Raw genomic sequence first — 24,069 nt, 5'->3', positions numbered from 1 at the left:
CAGTTTAGCTAATCTTTGGGTTATGTGTGCTCTTTATGGTTTTAATTATTTCCTGATGACTAATTAGTTTGAACACCTGTTACTATGTTTATTGGCCATTTTATTTTTTATTTTTTGTCTGTGTGAAATACTTGCTTAAAGCTGCTTTTCTGTTTAGTTAATTTTCTTAATGGTTTGTTGTTTATATATTCTAGATAAAAATTCTTTATCTTATCTATCTAATCTCCAGCAAATATACTGCTCACAAAAATTAGGGAATATTTATTTCAAAATGAATATAAAGCAATAAGGTATCCCCTAATTTTTGTGAGCAATGTATTTTCTTCCTCTAATTTGGGCTGCTTTTTTCATTGTCTTAAGTGGTATCATTTGATGAACTGATGTTTCTGTCTTAAATAGTTAAATTTCTTATTAATCTTTCCTGTTAAAATTTGTGCTGTTTGTGTCAGGTAAAAAATTCTTCTCCACTGGAGGTTATGAAGACATTTTTGTTATATTATCTATTTGAAGCTTTCTTTATTTTTTAATTTTTTAATTCTTTATTTTTCACATTCAGATCTCTAATCTACTTGGGAGTTTATTTTGTATAATGTGAGAGATAAGGAACTTTTCATATGGATAATTAGTTGGCTAAGCATTCTTCATTAAAAAGTTTATCCTTTCTCTATTACTCTGAAGTACCATCTCTATCATACCACATTTGTCCATATATGTGATAGTCTGTTTCTAGGCTCTCTTATATGCTCCACTGGTCTATTTGTCTATTTTTTTTAGCAGTTCCACATTAAAAAAAAATAGAACTTTAAATTACTGTTCCTCTTTAAGAATGCCTCAGCTATTCATGGCTCTTTGTTTTTCTATATAAATTTTAGAACCAGCTGGCATATTTCTGTGGCAAACCTGTGGTTTTTATTGCGATTACTCTGTAGATCAGTTTGGGAGAGTATCTTTACAATATTGAGTCTTCTAACTGATATACATGGTATTTATCTTTTTATTTGGGTCCTTAATATTTTATAAAACTTTCTGTTTAGTATATTACTCTTATACATTTTTTTATTTTAGTTTAGTATTATTTTAGTATTATTCTTATACATTTTTATTTTAGATTTGTTCTTAGGTGTTCATTTTTTTATGCTATTGTAAATTATGTCTGTGTCTTTAATTTCAGTTTCTTACTGTTTGCTGGTATATAGAAATACAGTTGATTTTTACACATACGTAATTTTGTAGCCAGCAACCTCTTTAAACTATCATTAATTCTAATAATTTTTTTGTAGATTCTTTTATGTTTTCTGTGTACACATCATCGTCTGCAAATAACAGTTTAGTTTCTTTTTTATGATTATTATATCTTTTATTTATTTTTCTTGTCTTACTCTGCTGGCTAGGACATCCTGTACAATGATGAATAGAAGTGGTGATAGCGGGGCATCCTAGTCTTGGTGCTGGTCTCGCAGTGAAAGCTTTCGGCGTGTCACCATTAGGTATGATGTTTTCTGTAGGTTTTTTTCTAGGTACCTTTTATAATTCAAGGAAGTAAATTTCTATTCCCAGTTTCTTAATTTTTTTTTCCTTCACTTGTTACTGGGGGCTTGAGTATTCTCCAAAATTTTTTGCACCTGAGATGATATGAAATTTTATTCTGTTAATGTGAATAATTACATTTATTTAACATTAAAAAGTAAATCGACTTTGCATCTAGGGTGATGAACTATCCTGATTTGCTCAGGAGTGTCATAGTTTTTAACATAGAATGTTCTGCATTCTAGGACCACCAGGATGGTGGTTTGCCTTACTTGCATCCTTTATGTAAACCAAACTTGATCATGATGTGTGTCCTCTTCTACGTTGTTTGTATTTTGTTTAGGATTTTTGCATCCTATGTTCATTAGTGAGATTGTCCTTTATTTTTATACTAGTCTTGTTCACTTTTGCTATAAAGATTGCTTACTGTATCAGGTGAATTGGGGAAGGTACTCCCTTTACTATTTTCTGGAAGAATTTGTGTAGTCTAGGAAGGACATCATGGCTGAATGTCTAAAGATCATGCTGGAGAGGCTGTCTGGGTCTGTTGTTTGCCAAGTTTTAAGCTATTGATTCAGTTGCTTCAACAGTTATATGCCTATTCAGGTTTTTGTTTTAGGTGTCACTTTTGATATGTTATATGCTCTTTTTTAGGAGGTGACTGTTTCATCTACATATTCTAATTTACTGATAGAAGATTCATCTTAATATTAAAATTTTAATGTCTCCAGAGTTTTTAGTGATGTCCTTCATTCCTAACTGCTGATGAGTGCAGTGCCTTTTCCTCTTTCTTTCTCAATTGGTTGTTGCCAGAGATGTATCAATTTTGAGTCTTATCTAAGAACCAACTTTTGGCTTTATGTTCTCTATGTTAATTTTTTTTTCTATTTTATAAGTTTATGTTCTTTATCATTTCCATTCTACTTTTTTCTTTCTGTCTTTTCGTTGTTCCTTTTCTAATTTGTTAATTTGGTTGTACATATGCAGACATTTTTCTAATATAGCATTTAAGGTCAAATTTTTTTTTAGCTGCATCTAATGATTTTCAAATGGCATTTTGTTGGTTATTCCTTAGTTTAAAATAGTTTGTATTTTTATTACAGTTTTTTTAAGCCAGTGAACTATTTAGAAATAAACTACTATTATTTGAACATGTGGATTTTTTGTCTTTCTGTTATGGATTTCTGTTATAATTGGATTATCAATACTTTGTTGTATTTGTTTGACTATGATATTTGCACTATCACCTGGTAGTTGGTTACATTTAGAAATATTTGTACTTGAAAAGAATAGATTTTACAATTGCATGGTGTACTATAATGTTTGTTCAACATATAGTGATAATTTTCTGCATTCCTACTGATTCTTTGTGTCCTTGTTTCATCAATTTCTGAATCATATTCCAGGTGAGTTTCTTATACAGAAGAGATTTCTGTGTACTCTGCCAGAGTTGTTTCTTTTATGTTTTTTATTGTTGTTTTCGTTATTTACTTCCCCTATGTTTTTCTCCTTATGGGTTACTTGGATATTTTTTAAATTCTCAATTTATTTGTTTTTGAGTATGTCTCTTTATGTATTTTTTTAGAGGTTACTCTAGGTCAGGGGTCGGGAACCTTTTTGGCTGAGAGAGCCATGAACGCCACATATTTTAAAATGTAATTCCGTGAGAGCCATACAATGACCCGTGTACGTTATGCATTATCCAATAAAAATTTGGTGTTGTCCCAGAGGACAGCTGTGATTGGCTCCAACCACCTGCAACCATGAACATGAGCAGTAGGAAATGAATGGATTGTAATACATAAGAATGTTTTATATTTTTAACGTTATTTTTTTTATTAAAGATTTGTCTGCGAGCCAGATGCAGCCATCAAAAGAGCCACATCTGGCTCGCGAGCCCTAGGTTCCTGACCCCTGCTCTAGGTATTACATTATCACTGTCTACTGGTATTGACATGTATTTACATTTGCTTTCAAATAAGCCATCTTTGTTATGCCCCCACAGTCCATATTTTTAGGGGGGTGGCTCTTGCTGCTGCTTCTTTGTTTTCTTCTCAACCTAGAAGAAGAGTTGGTGTGGAAGGGCTGAATGGAGCTTGCTATTGTAGGACGTTGGTACTAAGTATGTGTCCTTTTGTGGGGTGGTAAGATGATAGTTTACACTTGATGTGGCTAAATTTGCTTTGATTTTTCTGGTAACTCTCCCAGAATTTGTATGTGTGTTTGTTTTAAAATTTTGCTTTTTTAGAGCAGTTTTGGGTTCACAGCATATTGAGAGGAAGTACAGAGATTTCTCATAAAGCCCCTGGCCTCACATATACATAGACTCCTCCATCAACATCCCTCACCAGCAGGTACATTTGTTATATAGTTGAACCTACATTTATCATAATCACCCAAAGTCCATAGTTTACTTTTAGATTTATTCTTGATTTTATACATTGTGTATTGTTATAGTATCATACAGAGTGTTTTTACTGCACTAAAATTTCTTCATGCTTCCCCTGTCTATCCCCTCCCATACTCCCAAACCCAGGCAACCACTAATTTTTACTGTCCCCATAGTGGGAATCATACAGTTTAGAGCCTTTTAGATTTTTTTTTTTAATGAAGTAATATGCATTTAAATTTCCACCATGTCTTCTAAGGCTTGAAAGCTTACTTCTTCTAAGCACTGAATAATATTTATATATTCCATTGTCTGGATGTACCACTGTTTATTCATTAACTTGCTGAAGGACATCTTGGTTTGCAGTAATAAATAAACCTGCTATAAACATGTTTTTGTGTGGTTATAGTTTTCATTCCTTTGGATAAATACCAAGGAGCATGATTACTAGGTCATATGATAAGCATATGTATGATTTTTTTTTTTTAAAGTGAGAGAGAGGAGGGACAGACAGGGAAGGGAGAGAGATGAGAATCATTAATTGGTAGTGGCGGCATCTTAGTTGTTTATTGATTGCTTTCTCATTTGTGCCTTAACCAGGGGGCTCCAGCTGAGCCAGTGACCCCTTGCTCAAGCCAGTGACCTTGGGCTTCAAGTCAGTGACCTTTGGGCTCAAGCCAGCTGCCGTGGGGTAATGTCTGTGATCCCACACTCAGGCTGATGAGCCCATGCCCAAGCTGGATGAGCCCACGCTCAAGCTGACAACCTTGAGGTTTTGAACCTGGGTCCTCAGTTTCCCAGTCCAATGCTCTATCCACTGTGCTACCCCTGGTCAGGCGTGATTTCTTTTCTTAAAGAAACTGCTAAACTGCTTTTCAAAGTGGTTACTGTATACCAATTTGCATTTCCACCAGCAACAGAAGTTTTTGTTGCTCTACATTTTTGCCAGCATTTGACATTAGTGTTCTGGATTTTGGCTGTTTTAATTGGTGTGCAGTGGTATCTGCTTGTTTTTATATATTAGTTTTTGCTGCATTTTTAAAGCCATATTTCTTTCTGAAAGTGTACTAGTATTCCTTTGTTCAGTTTTAAATGTCATTTGATTGAATAGTCTTAGAATATTGTAAAAACAACGTAGGGTGGAGAAAAGTTTATTAGATGGAAGAGTGTTTATTTCTTTTATGTTTTTCTCCTTAGGGGTTACTTGGATGTTTTTATAATTTTCTGTTTTGATTTATTTATGATGTTTTGGAATACATCTCTGTGTATTTTTTTAGAGGTTACTCTAATTACTATTTTTACACCCCACCCCAGGTTTCCAGTATGCCAAGTTTTGTGGTTACCACCTTGCACTTAGTAGTTAATGCAGGGTCTCTCCTTTCTTACTCCATCTTTTAAACTTTGTTGTTCCCTACCATCCAGTTCTTGTTCTCATCTCTTCTGACTGTGCTAATTGACATTGGATGATTTCGTTCATTTTCATAGGTTCATATTTATTGTTTCTTTTTCTCTCATAGCTTTTGTGCCTTTGTATATATTATTATTTATCTTGCTTATTTTGTACTTCCCCACTGTATTCTACCTAGAAAAATTCTATATGTCCTTCAAGGCCCCGCCTTTCATTTAATTTCAGATGTAATTTCAATTATCCAGTTACCTCTCCCCTGCCCCTGAGTTTTTTATCTGGGTTAGGATCAGTCTGTTTCCTTAATTTAGTGTGCATACCATCATCATCATGCTTACTATGATTTAATTTTTGGTTTACTTGTTTGTTATCTCCCCTAGACAGGGTTCTGTGAGGGCAAAGGCTATAGTTTTTTAAATCCTGTTCTTCCTAGGGCTTAGCAAAATGCTTAGGATTGGTAATTATATGAATTAATAAACTACCAATTATATTATCAACTATATATGTATTGCCACAGAAGAGAAGCTTCTATTATTAATAAACTTTAAAAGTCTTTTTACCATTATTAGATATTAAAGAAGTGAAAGTTAAATATTAAGGTACTGCTTTCAAGAAATAGTAGCATGTAGTGCAGGGGTCGGGAACCTATGGCTCGCAAGCCAGATGTGGCTCTTTTGATGGCTGCATCTGGCTCGCAGACAAATCTTTAATAAAAAAAAACACATTAAAAATATAAAACATTCTCATGTATTACAATCCATTCATTTCCTACCGTTCATGTTCATGGCTGCTGGTGGCTGGAGCCAATCACAGCTGTCCTCAGAGATAACACCAAATTTTTATTGGATAATGCGTAACGTATTAATACATGGGTCGTTTTATGACTTTCAAGGAATTACATTTTAAAATATGTGGCATTCTTGGCTCTCTCAGCCAAAAAGGTTTCCAATCCCTGAATTGTAGTGGTTAATTGCGTGAGTTCTGGAGCAAGGTGGTCTTGGTCTGAATGCCTGTTTTGCCACTTGCTGAATAAATAGTAAGATAGCCACTTACATTGACTAGTCTAGTGAAAGAATTTTAAATTGGTGTGTTGTTACTGGAAAACAGTTTTGTTTTATAGAGTGAAGATTTGCTAAATCTTTGTTGTTTTTAATAATTTCATATTTAATAAAATTTGAAAGTCAGACTCGTGTTTTAGAATTACTTCAAATAGTTTGTATCTGGTAAGGGGAATGATTAAATGTATTGAATGTGATTCTGCAATTAAAATGTTTGCATTTAAATGGCATGGAAAGCCTGACCAGGCTTTGCAGTGGATAAAGCTTCGGACTAGGATGCAGAGGACCCAGGTTCAAAACCCCAAGGTCACCAACCTGAGCGCGGGCTCACCAGCTTGAGCCGTGGAGTTGCTGGCTTGAGCATGGGATCATAGACATGACCCCATGGTTGCTGACTTGAGCCCAAGGTCACTGATTTGAGCAAGGGGTTACTCACTCTGTGGTAGATCCCGGTCAAGGCACATATAGAAAGCAATCAATGAAAATTAAGGTACTGCGACAAAGAATTGATGCTTCTCATCTCTCTCGCTTCCTGTCTGTCTGTCTCTCTCACAAAAATAAACAAATAAATAGGAAAATGTTATGATGCAATAGGTAAGATATCAATGATAAAACATTATCTTAAATATATTTTAAAAAGTACTTAAGAAGAAAATGTTAAGATGCTAACTTGTGATTGCTTTTGGAAGGTGGAGTATAACCTCTGTGAAGCTAAGTTTTATTTTATTTTATTATTTTTTTAATTTTTCTGAAGTGAGAAGCGGGGAGGCAGACAGACAGACTCCCGCATGTGCCCGACCAGGATCCACCCAGGATGCCCACGAGGGGGCAATGCTCTGCCCAGCTGACCCATTGCTCCCTTGCAACTGGAGCCATTCTAGTGCCTGAGATGGAGGCCATGGAGCCATCCTCAGCACCTGGGCCAACTTTGCTCCAGGGGAGCCTTGGCTGTGGAAGGGGAAGAGAGACAGAGGAAGGAGAGGGGGAAGGGTGGAGAAGCAGATGGGTGCCTCTCCTATGTGCCCTGATCAGGAATTGATCACAGGACTTTCACACTCTGGGCCAATGCTCTACCACTGAGCCAATGAGCCAGGACTCTAAATTTTATTATTAAAATTGGGTTTACAACTCACATGCTGACAATAATTAAATGAAGTTGAATGGCTTGTGTTTTTAATGTCACATTATCATTGTTGTTCACCTTTTTATTAAAAAGTCAGTTCTTACATTAAAAAAAGTATTTACTTTTTTCTTAAATATTAAGTCTCTTCATTTACACTTTAACATAGGAACTTCCAGATTATTTTGTGTGTGGGTTTTCATCCTTACAATTTACCATTCCTTCCCAGTTTTCTGAAAATCATTTTACAAATGTAAAGTTGTTTTATAATCTTGGTGATGTTAGTATGGTTTGATTTAGGCTTTTTTCCCCTCTTTTATCTGCAGCAACTGGAACAGATTCAGAAGGAGCTAAGTGTTTTGGAAGAGGATATTAAAAGAGTGGAAGTAAGATATCAAGAATTTCTCACCTCTAGCAATTTTTAAATTTCATGAAATTGTCACTTTTCCTTTTAATTGCTGCATTAAATTTATGGAATTGGGCCCCATTATATAGAAAGTAACAGATGTTACTTTAATTTTAATTGAGAGTGCATTTTTATAGAAATAGCATCTCTTTCTTTAGGATAAAATGTATTCTGAATTTGTTTTCACTGTTTTATTGCCATAATTATTTTTGGATTGGTTGAAAAATCATTTTTTTGTATGTACCATCATATTAACTTAATTCCCACAAAACCCTCAATTATTATTAAAATATCTCATGAGTCTATTCTTTTATTAAGTAAATTTTTTTAATCTATCTATTGTGCATTACTTGGTGCTAGCATTAATTTAAGAAAGATATGAGAATACATTACCAATAATCTAAGAATTTATAGTATGATATAGTTTACTCATAGAAATGCATGGGAGGATCTTTGAGAGTCTTATAGGTTATTATGATGTGAGGTTATTATTTTCAGCTGTATTTAAATTTACTGTGTTTTTAATTATTTACATGTGTTATACTTTTCTTTTGCTGATACATGTTAATTGATCTTGACTTTACTCTTAGTGGAAGTTCAGTATCCCATGTGGCATTCATAACCTATATTTAAGTCCCTCGCTTGATTGTATGATTAAACTGAGTTTAAATTAGTCAGAAATAATTTTGCTTGATTATGTATATTTAGTTGTATTTTGAAATTTGCTAATTTTTTATTAATCAACATGTAGAACATAAAAAAGGAGACCAGTTTGTTGGTATGATTCAGGCATAATTTATGCAATAATACTTGATTAGGAGGCTTTCCCTCTGGATTAGTGATCAGAAGTTAGAGTTTACATCTTTATTAAACAAAGCTAATATTTGAATCAAGAGAAGTGTTACTTTTTAAACATTTTTTTCAGAAGATACATTTTTTAAATTTTTATTTATTCATTTTAGAGAAGAGAGAGAGAGAGAGAGAGAGAGAGAGAGAGAGAAGTGGGGGGAGGAGCAGGAAGCATCAACTCCCACATGTGCCTTGACCAGGCAGGCCCAGGGTTCTGAACCAACGACCTCAGCATTTCAGGTTGATGCTTGATTCACTGTGCCACCGCAGGTCAGGCCAGAATATATTTTTAAAGTAGAGACTGACACATTCTCTTCTGTACCTCAGAGAATTGAACCTAAAGATCCAGTTATCATACTGTCATTTTTATCTTAGTATTTATCAGTACATACCCCGATCAGTGTTAACTAGTTTTTTGTTCATACAGCTTTGAACTGCACAGATCCAGTTATATGCAGGGTTTACTTTTTAATTTTTTTAATGTTTTTATTTTTCTGAAGTTGGAAACGGGGAGGCAGGCAGGCAGGCAGACTCCCGCATGTGCCCGACCAGGATCCACCTGGCATGCCCACCAGGGGGCGATGCTCTGCACATCTGGGGCATTGCTTTGTTGCAACCAGAGCCATTCTAGCACCTGAGGCAGAGGCCATAGAGCCATCCTCAGTGCCCGGTCCAACTTGGCTCCATTGGAGCCTTGGCTGCGGGAGGGGAAGAGAGAGACAGAGAGGAAGGAGAGGGGGAGGGGTGGAGAAGCAGATGGGCGCTTCTCTTTTGTGCCCTGGCCGGGAATCGAACCTGGGACTCCTGCACGCCAGGCCGACGCTCTTACCACTGAGCCAACCGTCCAGGGAGGGGTTTACTTTTTAATAGCATAAATTTTATTTATTTTTATTAGTAACATTTTTTCTCTAGCTTAAGGAATACAGTATATAATACATAAAAAATATATAATATGTGTTAATTGAGTGTTATCAATAAGGATTCTGGTCAAGAGTCGACTGTTAGTGAAATTTTGGGGGAGTCAAGAGTTATAGCAGTTATATAGGATGGTTGGGGTGTGGTACCCATAACTCCCATGTTGTTCAAGGGCCAACTCGCTTTACATTTGTCTTTTTTGTGTTGGTGGCTTTATTAGTGAGAATATTTATTAAAGATTTTCTATTTTTTTTTACAATGTTTTCCATAGAAAAGGCTTATCTCTTCACTTTTTAGATCTTGCTTTCACATTTTGTGGAGAGGAAGCCTTGAGCAAGTTGGATGGTGAGACAGAAAAGGGACTGATAAAAACCCAGGGTTGGAAAGGAGTATGATACCATATCTAGTTTTGACTTACACATCTTCTAAACTCAAACAATTATACTTTCAGGAAATGAGTGGCTTGTACTCTCCTGTCAGTGAGGACAGCACAGTGCCGCAGTTTGAAGCTCCTTCGCCATCACACAGGTACAAAACCTCATTCTTGTAATTGTATAGGATTTATGTGACCAAGTGCACATATAGTGCTAGACCTTGGGAGCCTTTTCCGTGTGATGTAGAAAACCCCTTTTTTTGGTTATGAGCTAGAGATGAGATTCAGATTACCTGTCTGTTTCTTTAATGCTTTGAATTTTCATGCCAGGGATGGTCACTGAATATCAAAATGTAGAACATCAAAAAGGAAACTAGGTTGTTAGAATGATTCAGAGATATAATTTATGCAATAATACTTGATTTTGATAGAATATTGTAAATTATGAATACACTGCTTAATGAAAGGTTTGGTGAATTTCTTGAAATAATAGTAGCTTTAAATATTTTGTAAATTAAAACTTGGATGGCATTAAAAATGTATAATTTGAGAACATAAAGTGGTAATAATAGGAGAAATTTAATAAAATAGAACCTTGAGCTTGTCTCATAACTTACTGAATTTTCTTGGACAGATCACTTTCCCTAGATTTAAAATGAGGGCATTAGATAAATTGAATAGTTTAGTTCTCCCTGTCATCTTCATAACTCCCTGTTATTAAGTCTTCTGTTTTGTATACTCTCTTAGCGCAGGGACTGCATTTGTCTAGCTCACACCTGTTTCCCTAGGTTTTAGAGAATTAGTAGTGACTGGCCTCATTCAATATTTATGAGATACAGTGAATGTCTGTGGTTCCTTCTAAAGTTCTATTTGATGAAATCAGTATAACCTAAATTTTGAATGTTTTTGCTTGAATGTTTAAAGAGCAATTTTATATATTTTTAACTTGCCTAATCCATTTAGACTACTGATCCAATGGAAGCTTTTTAGGCAAACAGTTTTAGGACAACATGTGTATTATTGGGCAGTCTGATGCCAATATAAGAGATCATACATACAACCCTCAGAACCTGTCATGTCAGTTCAGAGAAGCTATTGTGAGCCCAGTTTGGTACAATGTATCAAAAGGGGCACAGGGGATGTTCTACTTCAAAAGCATTCGTGGATGTTTGCTATTTTTCCCCTTAACCATTTTATGAAGATCCTTGTGAATTCTAGTTGATTCTATGGTCACTTAGCTCTATAATTTAGCTTGTTTTTCTCTAACTTCATTTTACTTAAAACACCTGGGAATGACTCAGTCTCTGGTATATTGTTATTTATAAATTTAGCATTTACTTTCTAATATACAGGGGATCTTTGTCCATGGAATATTTATTATGTGAGTGTATGTAGGCAAGCAAAAGTTGTTATATCACATAATATTCACTAATAAATTGACAGTTCGCATTAGCATATCCCTTTTTGTCTAATAGTAGCATGTATTTATCTCTCTTGTATCCAGGTCTTTGTTACTCAATCTCTACCTATTGGGGTTTTTTTTTGTTTGTTTTTTTGTTTTTTTTGTTGTTTTTTTACAGAGATAGTCAGAGAGAGGGATAGACAGGGACAGACAGACAGGAATGGAGAGAGATGAGAAGCATCAATCATTAGTTTTTCGTTGCGTATTGTGATACCTTAGTTGTTCATTGATTGCTTTCTCATATGTGCCTTGACCGCGGGCCTTCAGCAGACCAAGCAACCCCCTGCTCGAGCCAACGACCTTGGGTTCAAACTGGTGAGCTTTTGCTCAAACCAGATGAGCCCGCGCTCAAGCTGGTGACCTCGGGGTCTCGAACTTGGGTCCTCGGCATCCCATTCTGACGCTCTGTCCACTGCACCACTGCCTGGTCAGGCTCTACCTGTTGGTTTTTATTAACATGTGACAAGATAGTGTTATATTCATGTAACTGGCTCTGTTTATTCAATGCCTCTGAAGTAGACTCTATTCTAGATGGTGAACCTAGTTGGCTGGCAAAGCCCTACCCTTATGGTGTTTACATTTGGGAGGGGTGGAGGTTGGGGAGGATACTAAAAAAGCAAATTTATACTGTAGCACTTAGATAGCATATAAGTAGTACCTTAGGAGGTAAAAAATTAGGCCTACTAGGGGTTTGCAGAGGATTCTGTTTTAGTTTGAATAGTCAGGCTTCTCCGAGGAGGTGATATTTTAGGTGACACATAAATGAAATATAAATATGATTGAAAGTCATGGGAGAGTTTTGAGTAGGATGTGATTCAGATTTTAAAATGTGGAAAATAGTGAGGAGTGAATCCCTTTCAACCTCCTGCCATTGGAAGCCAGGAGGAAGGTAAGGAAGCATTGCAACAGTCCAGAGGAGAGGAGACAATGGCTTGGATTAGGATTTTATTGGTGGAAGAGATGAGAAGTAGTTGCATTGTAAAGAAAGTAGCATATTTGTAAAAGATACAGGATATCATGAAATCTATGAAAACATTGTTGGAGAATTGCTAAAATAGTGTGCAAAGCTATCATCAAATGAGATTCGGGCATACTTAGACTGGTAAACAGGTGAAGAAGGGAAAATAGGCAAACATGATATTTTCTTTAAGAAAATATCAAGAGTGTTTTGACATTTTATTAAAACAAATAATTTGAATATTCCTCAGAGTTTCAGAGAGACACTTGAGAAAAATGATGTTGCCTTTTAAACACTCTTAGAAAATGACCCTTAAGTTTGGGATGTGAAATTGAACATGCTGGAAAGGATATCATGTTATACTATCAATATTTGATTTTTCTTTATTTTTGAGAATAGTGTGCAAGTTGTAAGTATAATAACTTCCCCCATAATTATTAGATTTGTTACTTAAATGCCATCTAGTTTTTGTTTTTATTCCTCACTGTAATGTTTTGGTTTCTCTTTTAAGCAGGCTTAGTTTTTAAAAAGCCTGTTTGTAGCCCTAGCTGATTGGCTCAGTGGTAGAGCGTTGGCCTGGCGTGCAGGAGTCCTGGGTTCGATTCCCGGCCAGGGCACACAGGAGAAGGACCCATCTGCTTCTCCACCCCTCCCCCTCTCCTTCCTCTCTGTCTCTCTCTTCCCCTCCCGCAACCAAGGCTCTATTGGAGCAGAGTTGGCCCGGGCGCTGAGGATGGCTCCACAGCCTCTGCCTCAGGCACTAGAATGGCTCTGGTCACAACAGAGAGACACCCCAAATGGGCAGAGCATCGCCCCCTGGTGGGCATGCCCGGTGGATCCCGGTCGGGCGCATGCGGGAGTCTGTCTGACTGCCTCCCCGTTTCCAACTTCAGAAAAATACAAAAAAAAAAAAAAAAAATTTAAAAAGCCTGTTTGTAGATTCATTTATTTCTATGAGGGCCTTCTTTATATGTCAGGTCATTGGATTCCTTATAGCATAGATTCTGGGTTTATGATTAGATCTTATATTTAAATGAAAAGAGAGAAAGACCAATACAACCCTCTGACCCCTAGGATTTTGTCTTCTGTGTATATACCAGGATCAGCTCTCATTGCCGAATCCTGTCATTCTCTTCCTGCTGCCTTGTTTAGACCCAATATCACATGGAATCTAGCCTCCTTAGTGCCTGAAATATGATATTTCTTTTATGTACATGTATGGTCTTTCACACTCACCTGGCTGTGCCTACTATTTTTATATGTTAGAATTGCATTTAACTCCCAAAACAGTATATTACGGTACCTATATATATACTGTTTCTTTTGCATAGAAACTTCTTGGATTCATCTCTTAAATAGCTTCTCCCCAAGGTTAGGTGATTACAGACATATCTTAAGAAATCTTTGCTGCGCTGGCATGGAGGACTTTTGAACATAAATGAGGTTTTGCTATATTTTAATGAAGTTTATCTATTGTGTGTTTTATTTGGGGAAATAAAGGGGATACTTGCCTTAACTCTGACTCTATACCATTTAAAGGAGTTGAACTTAATGCCATAAGCAATGGAAGACCCTTGAAGAATCCTACAGAATTTTTAACTTGGACTTAAAAACACAAAATGCAGAAATCAAACTGCCTTGGCAATAATAGGACACTCTTCTTACATCTGTAATATCTAATTAAATTGATAGGTAATAGAAATGGAGCAAGTTATGAAAATCATTTTAGAAAGAGTATAACTTCCTTTATGGGAATATTTGAAGACTTTATTCTTACAATCAACCAGCTTTGGGGGGTGTATCCAGCATGTATCAAACACTGTTTTTGGCACTGGGAATATATCATAGTTGTGAATATGACAGACCCATGGCCTTAGGATGGAAAATAAGTTATGCTGGCAAATCAGTTATTGTGCTTCAAATATAGCATGAATAGACTTTCAATTCCAAGAATTAAAATAATCAAAATGAATTTAACTCTAAAACTTTAGTAATCATGTTTGATTAGTAGACATTCCAGGATTTTTAAAAAACATCTTTAGGCTCTTGTTATAAACTGTAATTGTCACTGCTTGATGAAGCTGTTGCCAGACCCTTCCAGTTCTGAATTCTGAGGTATGACTAGGCAGATTTTTGCAATGCAGATTTTTGAACTCTGTCCCCAAATCTGATCATGAGGTCTGAGATGGATGCTAGAGATTCAAATGCAGGCTTGGGGGTCATACTTTAAAAATATGTAAACACTGGTTTGGTAGATAGAGAATATGTTATCATTACTGACATGTTTTTAAATCTTTAAATCAGATACACTGATGTTCTCTTTCATAAAAGAAAGCTCAAATATCCAACACTAAAGTTTTATAACTGTCTTGAGCTTATTTCATCTTTTGGAGAGTTTAGGGTGAAGATTTCTAATTATTTTACTCTCTGCTCTATAAAGTTACATGTCTTTCTTTAATGTCTTCAGTACACCTCAAATCAAGTTCCTGGGTTTAAGAGAGCCAGGAATGTTAAAATTAAGTCTAGAGGAGGACCACATTTATTTGCAAAAGTTGTAACTGTCAGAGTAATATAGCATCTGTGTATTAGGTGATGTAATTTGAACATATTATCTCATACAATCATCAGAACAAATGCTATGTAATAGGTTTTTTCATCCTTTTTATTTTACAGCCAAGGAATTGAGTCACTTGAGTGGAGATGAAGTGATTTGCCAGTATCATACAGTTAGTGCAGACCAGTATTCTAATACAAGCATGCTTACTCGAGAGCCTTGAGAAGTGAAAGAGTTTTGGAGCTCTCATCATGGAGTTGAAAATAATAAAACATTGAGCAGAAGATGAATAGAAACTTTTAGTTAAAAAATGGCAGGGCAGTGATTGTTCAAGGAGAGAAAACATGTATCACTTTAGCAGTGTTAAGTAAAGATTCTGGAATTATATTGCCTGGATTCAAATTCTGGCTCCACAACTTATTAGTGGTTTGACCTTAGGCAAGTTATTAATTTCCATATACCTCAGTTTTCTCATTTGTAAAATAAAGATAGCTGTCTTGGCTGGTAAGACATGATAGTAATTTAAAGAAATGAGAATAATGCCTGGCACACAGTACGCACTCAGTAGATGCTAGCTACTGCTGTCATTGTCCTAAAGTGGATAGATTATAGTCACATTGATTGTGGATGATTTGTTTGAATAGTTGTATCAAATGTTAAAGGGTATGTGGAATTAGAAAGGAAAAGCCCAACAGAAAGACTGATTTTTAGCATCTGTTGAGGTATCTTCAAAATATGGCCACAAAAATTTTGTTTGTTTAGTAAATGGGATAATTTGAAAATCAAGGCTTCACTTCTTATGAAAAGGACGTGATACATACACTTTGTTGTAGCAGAGAAGTAGTTCTGTGTTAAGTAACTGACATTATTTTGAGAAAAATGTAATTTAGTAATTTAGCTCTAATCTGTAATACTAAGAATTATTGCCTTGGATGAAATGGAATAATAAGATAGTGACAAACTACTGTTTTAAAAAATTAAAATCATATTCTGTTTTAATTAAGCATTATTCAAATTTATGTCAGATTATTCTTAGATGACGTTGCTTAGTATGCTTTGTTGTTGTTTTTTTGTTTTTTTTTTTTGCACTTCTCTGAAGCTGGAAACGGGGAGAGACAGTCAGACAGACTCCCGCATGCGCCCAACCGGGATCCACCCGGCACGCCCACCAGGGGCGACGCTCTGCCCACCAGGGGGCGATGCTCTGCCCCTCCGGGGCGTCGCTCTGCCGCGACCAGAGCCACTCTAGTGCCTGGGGCAGAGGCCAAGGAGCCATCCCCAGCGCCCGGGCTTTGCTCCAATGGAGCCTTGGCTGCGGGAGGGGAAGAGAGAGACAGAGAGGAAGGGGGGGGTGTGGAGAAGCAAATGGGCGCTTCTCCTATGTGCCCTGGCCGGGAATCGAACCCGGGTCCCCCGCACGCCAGGCCAACGCTCTACCGCTGAGCCAACCGGCCAGGGCCAGTATGCTTTGTTTTGGGGAACTGGCTTAATAATTTTTTCTTTTCTTTTTTTTTTTTTTTCTGAAGTTGGAAACAGGGAGGCAGTCAGACAAACTCCCACATGTGCCCGACCAGGATCCACCTGGCATGCGCCCAACCGGGATCCACCAGGCATGCCCACCAGGGGGTGATGCTCTGCCCATCTGGCGCGTTGCTCTGTTGCAACCAGAGCCACTCTAGCGCCTGAGGCAGAGGCCATGGAGCCATCCTCAGCGCCTGGGCCAACCTTGCTCCAATGGAGCCCTGGCTGTGGGAGGGGAAGAGAGAGACAGAGAGACAGAGAGGAAGGAGAGGGGGAGGGATGGAGAAGCAGATGGGCGCTTCTCCTGTGTGCCCTGGCCTGGAATTGAACCCGGGACTCCTGCACGCCAGGCTGACGCTCTACCACTGAGCCAACCAGCCAGGGCCTGGCTTAATAATTTTATGTAGAACACTGGTAAAGCACAGGTTTTGGCTATAGCCCCTTATAGTTCATTAAATGTAAAGTTTATTTTTCTCTACCTTGAGTTTATACTAATGAAAACTAAATCATGACAGTGGTTAGTCTAATTTCACGTATGCACAGCATTTTTCTTTTGCTCCATTTATTTAAAAATCTTATATTTATTTTTTTTATGTTAAATCTTTTTTTTTCCTCTTATTCAGTCAAAGGAGAGGAGGGAGAGACAGACTCCCACATGCACCCTAACCAGGTTCCACTGAGCAAGCTCATTAGGGGGTGATACTCTACCCATCTGGGGCATTGCTCTGTTGCTCAGCAACCGAACTCTTCCTAGTGTAAGGTGTAGAGAGAGAGAAAAGCGAGAGGGGGAGGGGTGGAGAAGCAGGTGGTTGCTTCTCCTGTGTGCCATGACCAGAAATTGAACCTGTGATATCTACACGCCAAGGCGGATGCTTTACCACTGAGTCAACCAACCAGGGCCCCTCATTTAATAGATGGAGAAAGTGGATATCAAATTAACATTAGTAACTTGCCCAGAGGCATTTAGCCGCTAAGGGATGAAATTCAAACCCAGTCCATGCTCTTAAGAGCACCTCTCATGTTATAACTTTTGATATTATTTGAGTACTAAGGTAAAATAGTGCTTGTGTGTATTTGTGTAGAAAGAAGCATTTTAATCAGTATCCTCATTTGCTTAAATTGATTAGGCTAGACAAGAATTGAAACATTTTTTAGTAGAAAAAGGAAAGAAGAGTTTTTAAAATGTAAATAATTGTTGGATTATCATGGGTGATATATATGTTATTTCCATTTTTAGATATTAATAGTCTCCATAGTCCAGTGGTCAACAAACAGTGGCTCACGAGCCACATGCATTTCTTTGGCCCCTTGAATGTGGCTCTTCCACAAAATACCACATGTGGGCGCAAATGCCAGCTTAGGAGTAGTATTTTAATTAAGTTAATAACAATGTACCTACCTGTATAGTTTAAGTTTAAAAAATTTGGCTCTCAAAAGAAATTTCAATCATTGTACTGTTGATATTTGGCTCTGTTGACTAATGAGTTTGCCGACCACTGTGGACATAGGCTAATTTATTTTTTTTTTAAGATGGGAGGGGGATAGTGTAATGAAGTGATTAAGATAGAAATGGTTTGATAAAACTAACAGAATGGATACGAGTCTGGACTTCTAGAGGCTTTTCTAGGGTTAAGTAGGAGAATTCAGACAATATAACCGAACGTAAAGAACTAATGCAGAAAGCAAATTCTGTTCAACCAGAGCAGAGAAAACTGGTATATAGGTTTTGGGTTATGAAAGAAAGAGTATTGGTATTTTATTATTTGTTCCATTCTTTTTTATGGTTTCCTTTCATGTGAGATGATTATAATATTTTTATATGGAAGGGACTCTAGACATTCTAGAGACAAGTTAGTCCCCACTCATCTCACTTTGCAGATAGGAAAGTGAGGGGTTCTAAGGTGCTTGTCCAATGGCACACAGCTCTTTAGTACATAGCAGTATCTGGTAACCGTCACTTGTGGTTGCATGCTGTGCTCTTTTCCCAGTACTCTTTCCTTCTGTTTGTGTTTTTCTTTTCCCACTACTTAGATGACCACCTCTATTACTTTTATTGTTAGTTTGTGTAGCTAGTCTATACTTCTTGTGTTATCTACATATGCATAGGATTCCAGACAATTTATAATCTAGCTGAAAACCTAATTGAAGCAAATACATTGTATACACCTGTCCTGTGATTTTTCTATTAACATTCTTTCATCATGTGCCTGTTTAAGGTGCTGAGGTGAAGGGGTAAATTGCTTAACTATTTACTGATTTTTTTGTTTGTTTATTTAAGGGTTATGCCTTTATTTGATGTTTAATTAAATTATTAGCAATATTTTCTTTGCTTAGAAATTAGAAATATTTTAGTTTTACTTTTTCTGTTGGTAAAATAATGTAAACACTGAAATCACATTTTTCTCTCTTCATTTTGCAGTAGTATTATTGATTCTACAGAATACAGCCAACCTCCAGGGTTCAGTGGAAGTTCTCAGGTAAATTCTATAGTTAACAATATGTTTCAGTGGTACCATGAGTATAATCTTCGGAGTTGTAAAATCAGAGATTGGGTCACTGTCCTGTCCTGTGTTAAAGACTGCTGTTTTGAATGCTGTGGCATTGATTAGGACTTGAGTGGCTCTGATGTATAATCAGCTCTTTATTTGCTCATCGATGATAAGTTAAAAAATCTTTTTAACATACTGGTAATGATAACATCAGACCTTGAGAAGGAGGACATTATAAATGATCAGGGATAAGAAAGTTATAATCTCTTGATGAAATATTCATTATTATGTTTAAATCTGCTTTCCTCTGGAAAGTTAACTATAGGTTTGAGTAAAATAGTCTCTAGCTTTATTTCTCTTCTAGTAATTGTATGATTATTTTGACTCACTCTCTTCATCTCTGACTTGGGAATACTGATATTTGTCAGATTTAATTTTGAGGCCAGACCTTATAAACAAAAATTTTCTATAATGAAATAATTTCAGACTTAGAAAAATGTTACAAGATAAAAAGAATACCTTTATATTCTTTATCTAGATCAGTGGTAGTCAACCTGGTCTCTACCGCCCACTAGTGGGCATTCCAGCTTTCATGGTGGACGGTAGTGGAGCAACCAAAGTATAAATAAAAAGATTTAACTATAGTAAGTTGTTTTATAAAGATTTATTCTGTAAAAGCATCGACCTGGAATACTGAGGTCGCCGGTTCAAAACCCTGGGCTTGCCCAGTCAAGGCACATATGGGAGTTGAAGCTTCCTGCTCCTCCCCTCCTTCTCTCTCTCTCTCTCTCTCTCTTTCTCTCTCTCTCTCTCTCTCTCTCTCTCTCTCTCTCTTTCTCTCTCTCTCTCCCCCCTCTAAAATGAATAAATAAAAAAAAATAATAATAAAAAGATTTATTCTGCCAAACTTAGCGAAAATCCAACATAAAGTACTTGGTAAATAATTATTATTATATGCTTTAACTTGCTGTAACTTTGCTTTATAAATTTTATAAAGTAAAGTTACTTTCCTACTTTATAAATCACCATTCCTGTGGAACCGGTGGGTGATTAGAAAATTTTACTACTAACAGAGATACAAAAGTGGGCGGTAGGTATAAAAAGGTTGATTACCCCGATCTAAATTGTCCAGATGGTATCATTTGATCACATTTTCTTTATCATTCCCATTCTGTTTTTTATTACATACACATATAATTTTTTGTCTGAATTGTTTGAATAAGGTATAGACATATAAACTTTTTTTTTTTTTTTTGTATTTTTCTGAAGCTAGAAACGGGGAGAGACAGACAGACTCCCGCATGCGCCCGACCGGGATCCACCCGGCACGCCCACCAGGAGCGACGCTCTGCCCACCAGGGGGCGATGCTCTGCCCCTCTGGGGCCTCGCTCTGCCGCAACCAGAGCCACTCTAGCGCCTGGGGCAGAGGCCAAGGAGCCATCCCCAGCGCCCGGGCCATCTTTGCTCCAATGGAGCTTTGGCTACGGGAGGGGAAGAGAGAGACAGAGAGGAAGGAGGGTGGGGTAGAGAAGCAAATGGGCGCTTCTCCTGTGTGCCCTGGCCGGGAATCGAACCCGGAACTTCTGCACACCAGGCCGACGCTCTACCACTGAGCCAACCGGCCAGGGCCATGTTCCTATGCCTCTAAATACTGCAGTCCGTATTTCCTTTAGATCGAGGATATTGTCCTATATAATCACATAATTTAAAATATAATTTTAAAATTCAAGAAGTTAACATTTTTGTCGTGCTATTATCTAACTTCTGTAACTTATTCTGATTTTACAGATTGTCCCAATATTCTCTGTTTAGTAAAAGAAAAAAATGAGGCCTTTTTAAAAAAATGCATGTTCATTTATTTATTCACTTAATGATAAGGCAGATATTTTTCTCACAGTGACAAGAAAATCTTTTGGATCATATAGTTTTTGTGTTTTTCATTTACCACTACTTAGATGATCATCTCTATTACTTTTATTGTTTGTGTAGCTAGTCTGTACTTCTTGTGTTATCTTCATATGCATGTACATATATTGCTGTTCTTTTTTTCTATTAAGATCATAGATTATATCAGTTTTTTTATTGATTGATTTTAGAGAGACAGAGAATGGGGGCGGGGGAGAAGCTTTTATTTGTTATTCTACTTAGTTGTGCATTCACCGGTCACTTCCAGTGTGTGCCCTGATCAGGGATGGAACCACAAACTTGATGTTTTAGGATGACACTCTAACCTGCTGAGCTAAAAGGCCAGAACTGATACCTACTTTTTTTGGTCTATTTTTTACAGTAAGTTCATAGATTGGTTTGTATCTATTTCCAAACAGCTATTAAAACACCAGATTCGGGTATAAGCACTGGAATTTATATAAAGCAAAACTGATAGACATTTTAAAAAATTAATTAAAACTTAAGCATTGGTGGGAGATTTTAAAAAATAGCTTAAGAAATAATTAAAGTAGTAATAATAGGTGCTAGGTAACGTTTATTTTGTACTTCCTATTCATGAGTACAACTCATAATACTTGATTTTACATGTACTAATTCTCAGAACTTCCTATAAGATACGTACTATTCCTATTGTTTTCTTTTTTTTTTTTTTCCTGAAGTTGGAAACAGGGAGGCAGTCAGACAGACTCCCGCATGTGCCTGACTGGGATCCACCCGGCAGGCCCACCAGGGAGCGATGCTCAGCCCATCTGGGCCATTGCTCTGTTGCAACCAGAGCCATTCTAGAGCCTGAGGCAGAGGCCACAGAGCCATCCTCAGCGCCCGTGCCAACGTACCAACTTTGCTCCATTGGAGCCTCGGCTGCGGGAGAGGAAGAGAGAGACAGAGAGGAAGGAGAAGGGGAAGGGTGAAGAAGCAGATGGGCGCTTCTCCTGTGTTCCCTGGCCGGGAATCAAACCTGGGACTCCTGCACGCCAGGCCGACGCTCTACCACTGAGCCAACCTGCCAGGGCCGCTATTGTTTTCTGTTTGCTGAGAAGGAAACTGACCCACAGAGAAATTAAGGAGGTTGCCCAAGGTTAAATAACTAGTAGGAGAAAGGAGCTGAGATTTTAACTCGAGCATTATGGCTTCAGAACCTGTGCTTTCAAATATACATTTTTTCCAACTGAAAGATTTCTTTGAGAACGTGCTATTTACCAGGCACTATTTTAGGTTCTAGGGATACACTATTGAACCCAAACTGTTAAAACAGACAAAAATCTTGCAGTAACCAAGCTTCCAGTCTCATTCAATAGATAGCGATGGTAATAAAAATAGATAACCTTTGAACAAGAGGAGGTGAGGGAGCAAGCCACATGGTTTATCTCTGGGAAGACGTTTGCAGCAGATGGGTAACAAGTAAATGAGGTAAGAGAATGCCTGCCATAGTTCAGAAGTGAGCAAGAGGGAATAAATAGAAATGAGGTAAAAATACAATGAAGCCACTTGGGGAATGACATTTTTTTAGGCCATTGTAAAGACTCTGGATTTTTCACTAAGATCAGTTAAATGAGTACTTGTTTCACTTTATACTTTGCATCATAAGATTATGTATTGATAGTATTCTTGGAACACTTAGAAAAATGGATTGACTGCATTCTGTATATTAGAGACCCAAGTAAATGAATATTTAGACAAAGGCAGACAGATAATCTGGAAGAGAGTATATTAAAGACTCTACTGAATACTTTTGTGTCAAATAGTGGTTCTAAGATACTGCCAGAAACAATTAAAAAAATAATGCTAGTGAAAATATTGCATATAAAAATTTATGAAATGTGACCAGAATTTCCCTAAAAATTTATAATATTAAATGCATTCATTTTTAGATGAGAATGACAGTAAATGAACTAGACATTCAACTCAAGAAGCTGGGAAAGATTTAAGATGGTAAATATAGAAAGACAAATACAGAAAGAGCTTATACGCAGTAAAATGTTTTAATATCCAGTTGGAGTTGACTATTATAATATGGTGCAAAGTAAAATAATTTAGTGCTGTTGCATATTAATAAAATGGCAATTTTAATAAAATGTATAATTTTCAAGAGAAATAAAATAATTAAATAGATTAAAACAATTATAAAACAATTCAAATAGCCCAGTTATCATAACTGTTAATTTAATGCAATTCCAGTTAAGAAAAATCTCAAGAATATTTTTAAGGGTGTGCAGAGTGACCAACTCACTTCAACTAATTGGTAGAATGAATGATTCAGAATAATTATGATGGCATCCACCAAATAAGATATTAAAATGATTCTAAGACTGCTATAACAAAAGGAGCACAGTAAAAAATTAAAAGCTAACTGAAAGGTAATTAAGAGTTTAGCCTGTGGTGAAGATTGTTGGGGTGAGAGGGGACATTAAGTAAATAGTAACTAGGAACCATTTTCAGGGAATTTAGTTCTGTTTTATCACTTATATAAGAATCCCGATCAGCTAAATAATGATTTAAATTATAATAGAACTATAGAAATTAAGAAAATCTTATATATAGAAAGTACAATAAACAAAATTTTAAAACCAAACTGGGAAAGGTATCATATGGTAGGTAACTGGTTTAATTGCTTCAAAATTTAAAATAGCTTTTTATATCAACTTCATAGTTTTAATGAAAGTTCCAAATGGAGTAAAATAAAATAGCCAAAGCAATCTTGAGAAAGAAGAGCAAAGCTGGAGACCTCACAGTTCCTGATTTCAAACTGTATTACAAAACTACAGTAATGAGAGCAGTATGATACTGACATAAAAACAGACACAGATATCAATGGCAGAGAATAGAGAGTCCAGAAATGAACCAATTCATATATGGCCAATTAGTTTACGACAGAGAATTTAAGAATATACAACAGGGGATAGATAAGCTCTATAACAAATGGTATTGGGGAAACTGGCCACATGCATAAAAATGAAACTGGATTACAATCTTAACACCAGACACAAAAATTAACTCAAAATAGATTAGACTTGAACCTGTGCCCTGAAACCACAAAACTCCTAGAAGAAAATTTAGGCAGTAAGCTCCTTGACATTGGTCTTGGTGATGATTTT

The 24,069-nt window shown here is 36.6% G+C and overlaps 1 protein-coding gene across 3 annotated transcripts in view; it reads left to right on the top strand.

The window, feature by feature from the left end:
• Positions 1-24,069, top strand: part of COP1 (COP1 E3 ubiquitin ligase) — a 147,427-nt gene that overhangs the window by 44,220 nt on the left and 79,138 nt on the right. For all 3 annotated transcript variants that reach the window (XM_066371573.1, XM_066371574.1, XM_066371572.1), the window contains 3 exons: positions 7,826-7,885; positions 10,121-10,197; positions 18,957-19,014. In XM_066371573.1, coding sequence (XP_066227670.1) covers positions 7,826-7,885; positions 10,121-10,197; positions 18,957-19,014 — 195 coding nt within the window. The remainder of the gene's footprint in view (positions 1-7,825; positions 7,886-10,120; positions 10,198-18,956; positions 19,015-24,069) is intronic.

Source organism: Saccopteryx leptura, chromosome 2 (assembly GCF_036850995.1).
Source record: "Saccopteryx leptura isolate mSacLep1 chromosome 2, mSacLep1_pri_phased_curated, whole genome shotgun sequence".
Taxonomy (NCBI): Eukaryota; Metazoa; Chordata; class Mammalia; order Chiroptera; family Emballonuridae; genus Saccopteryx; species Saccopteryx leptura.
This window is presented reverse-complemented; position numbering and strand designations above follow the sequence as displayed.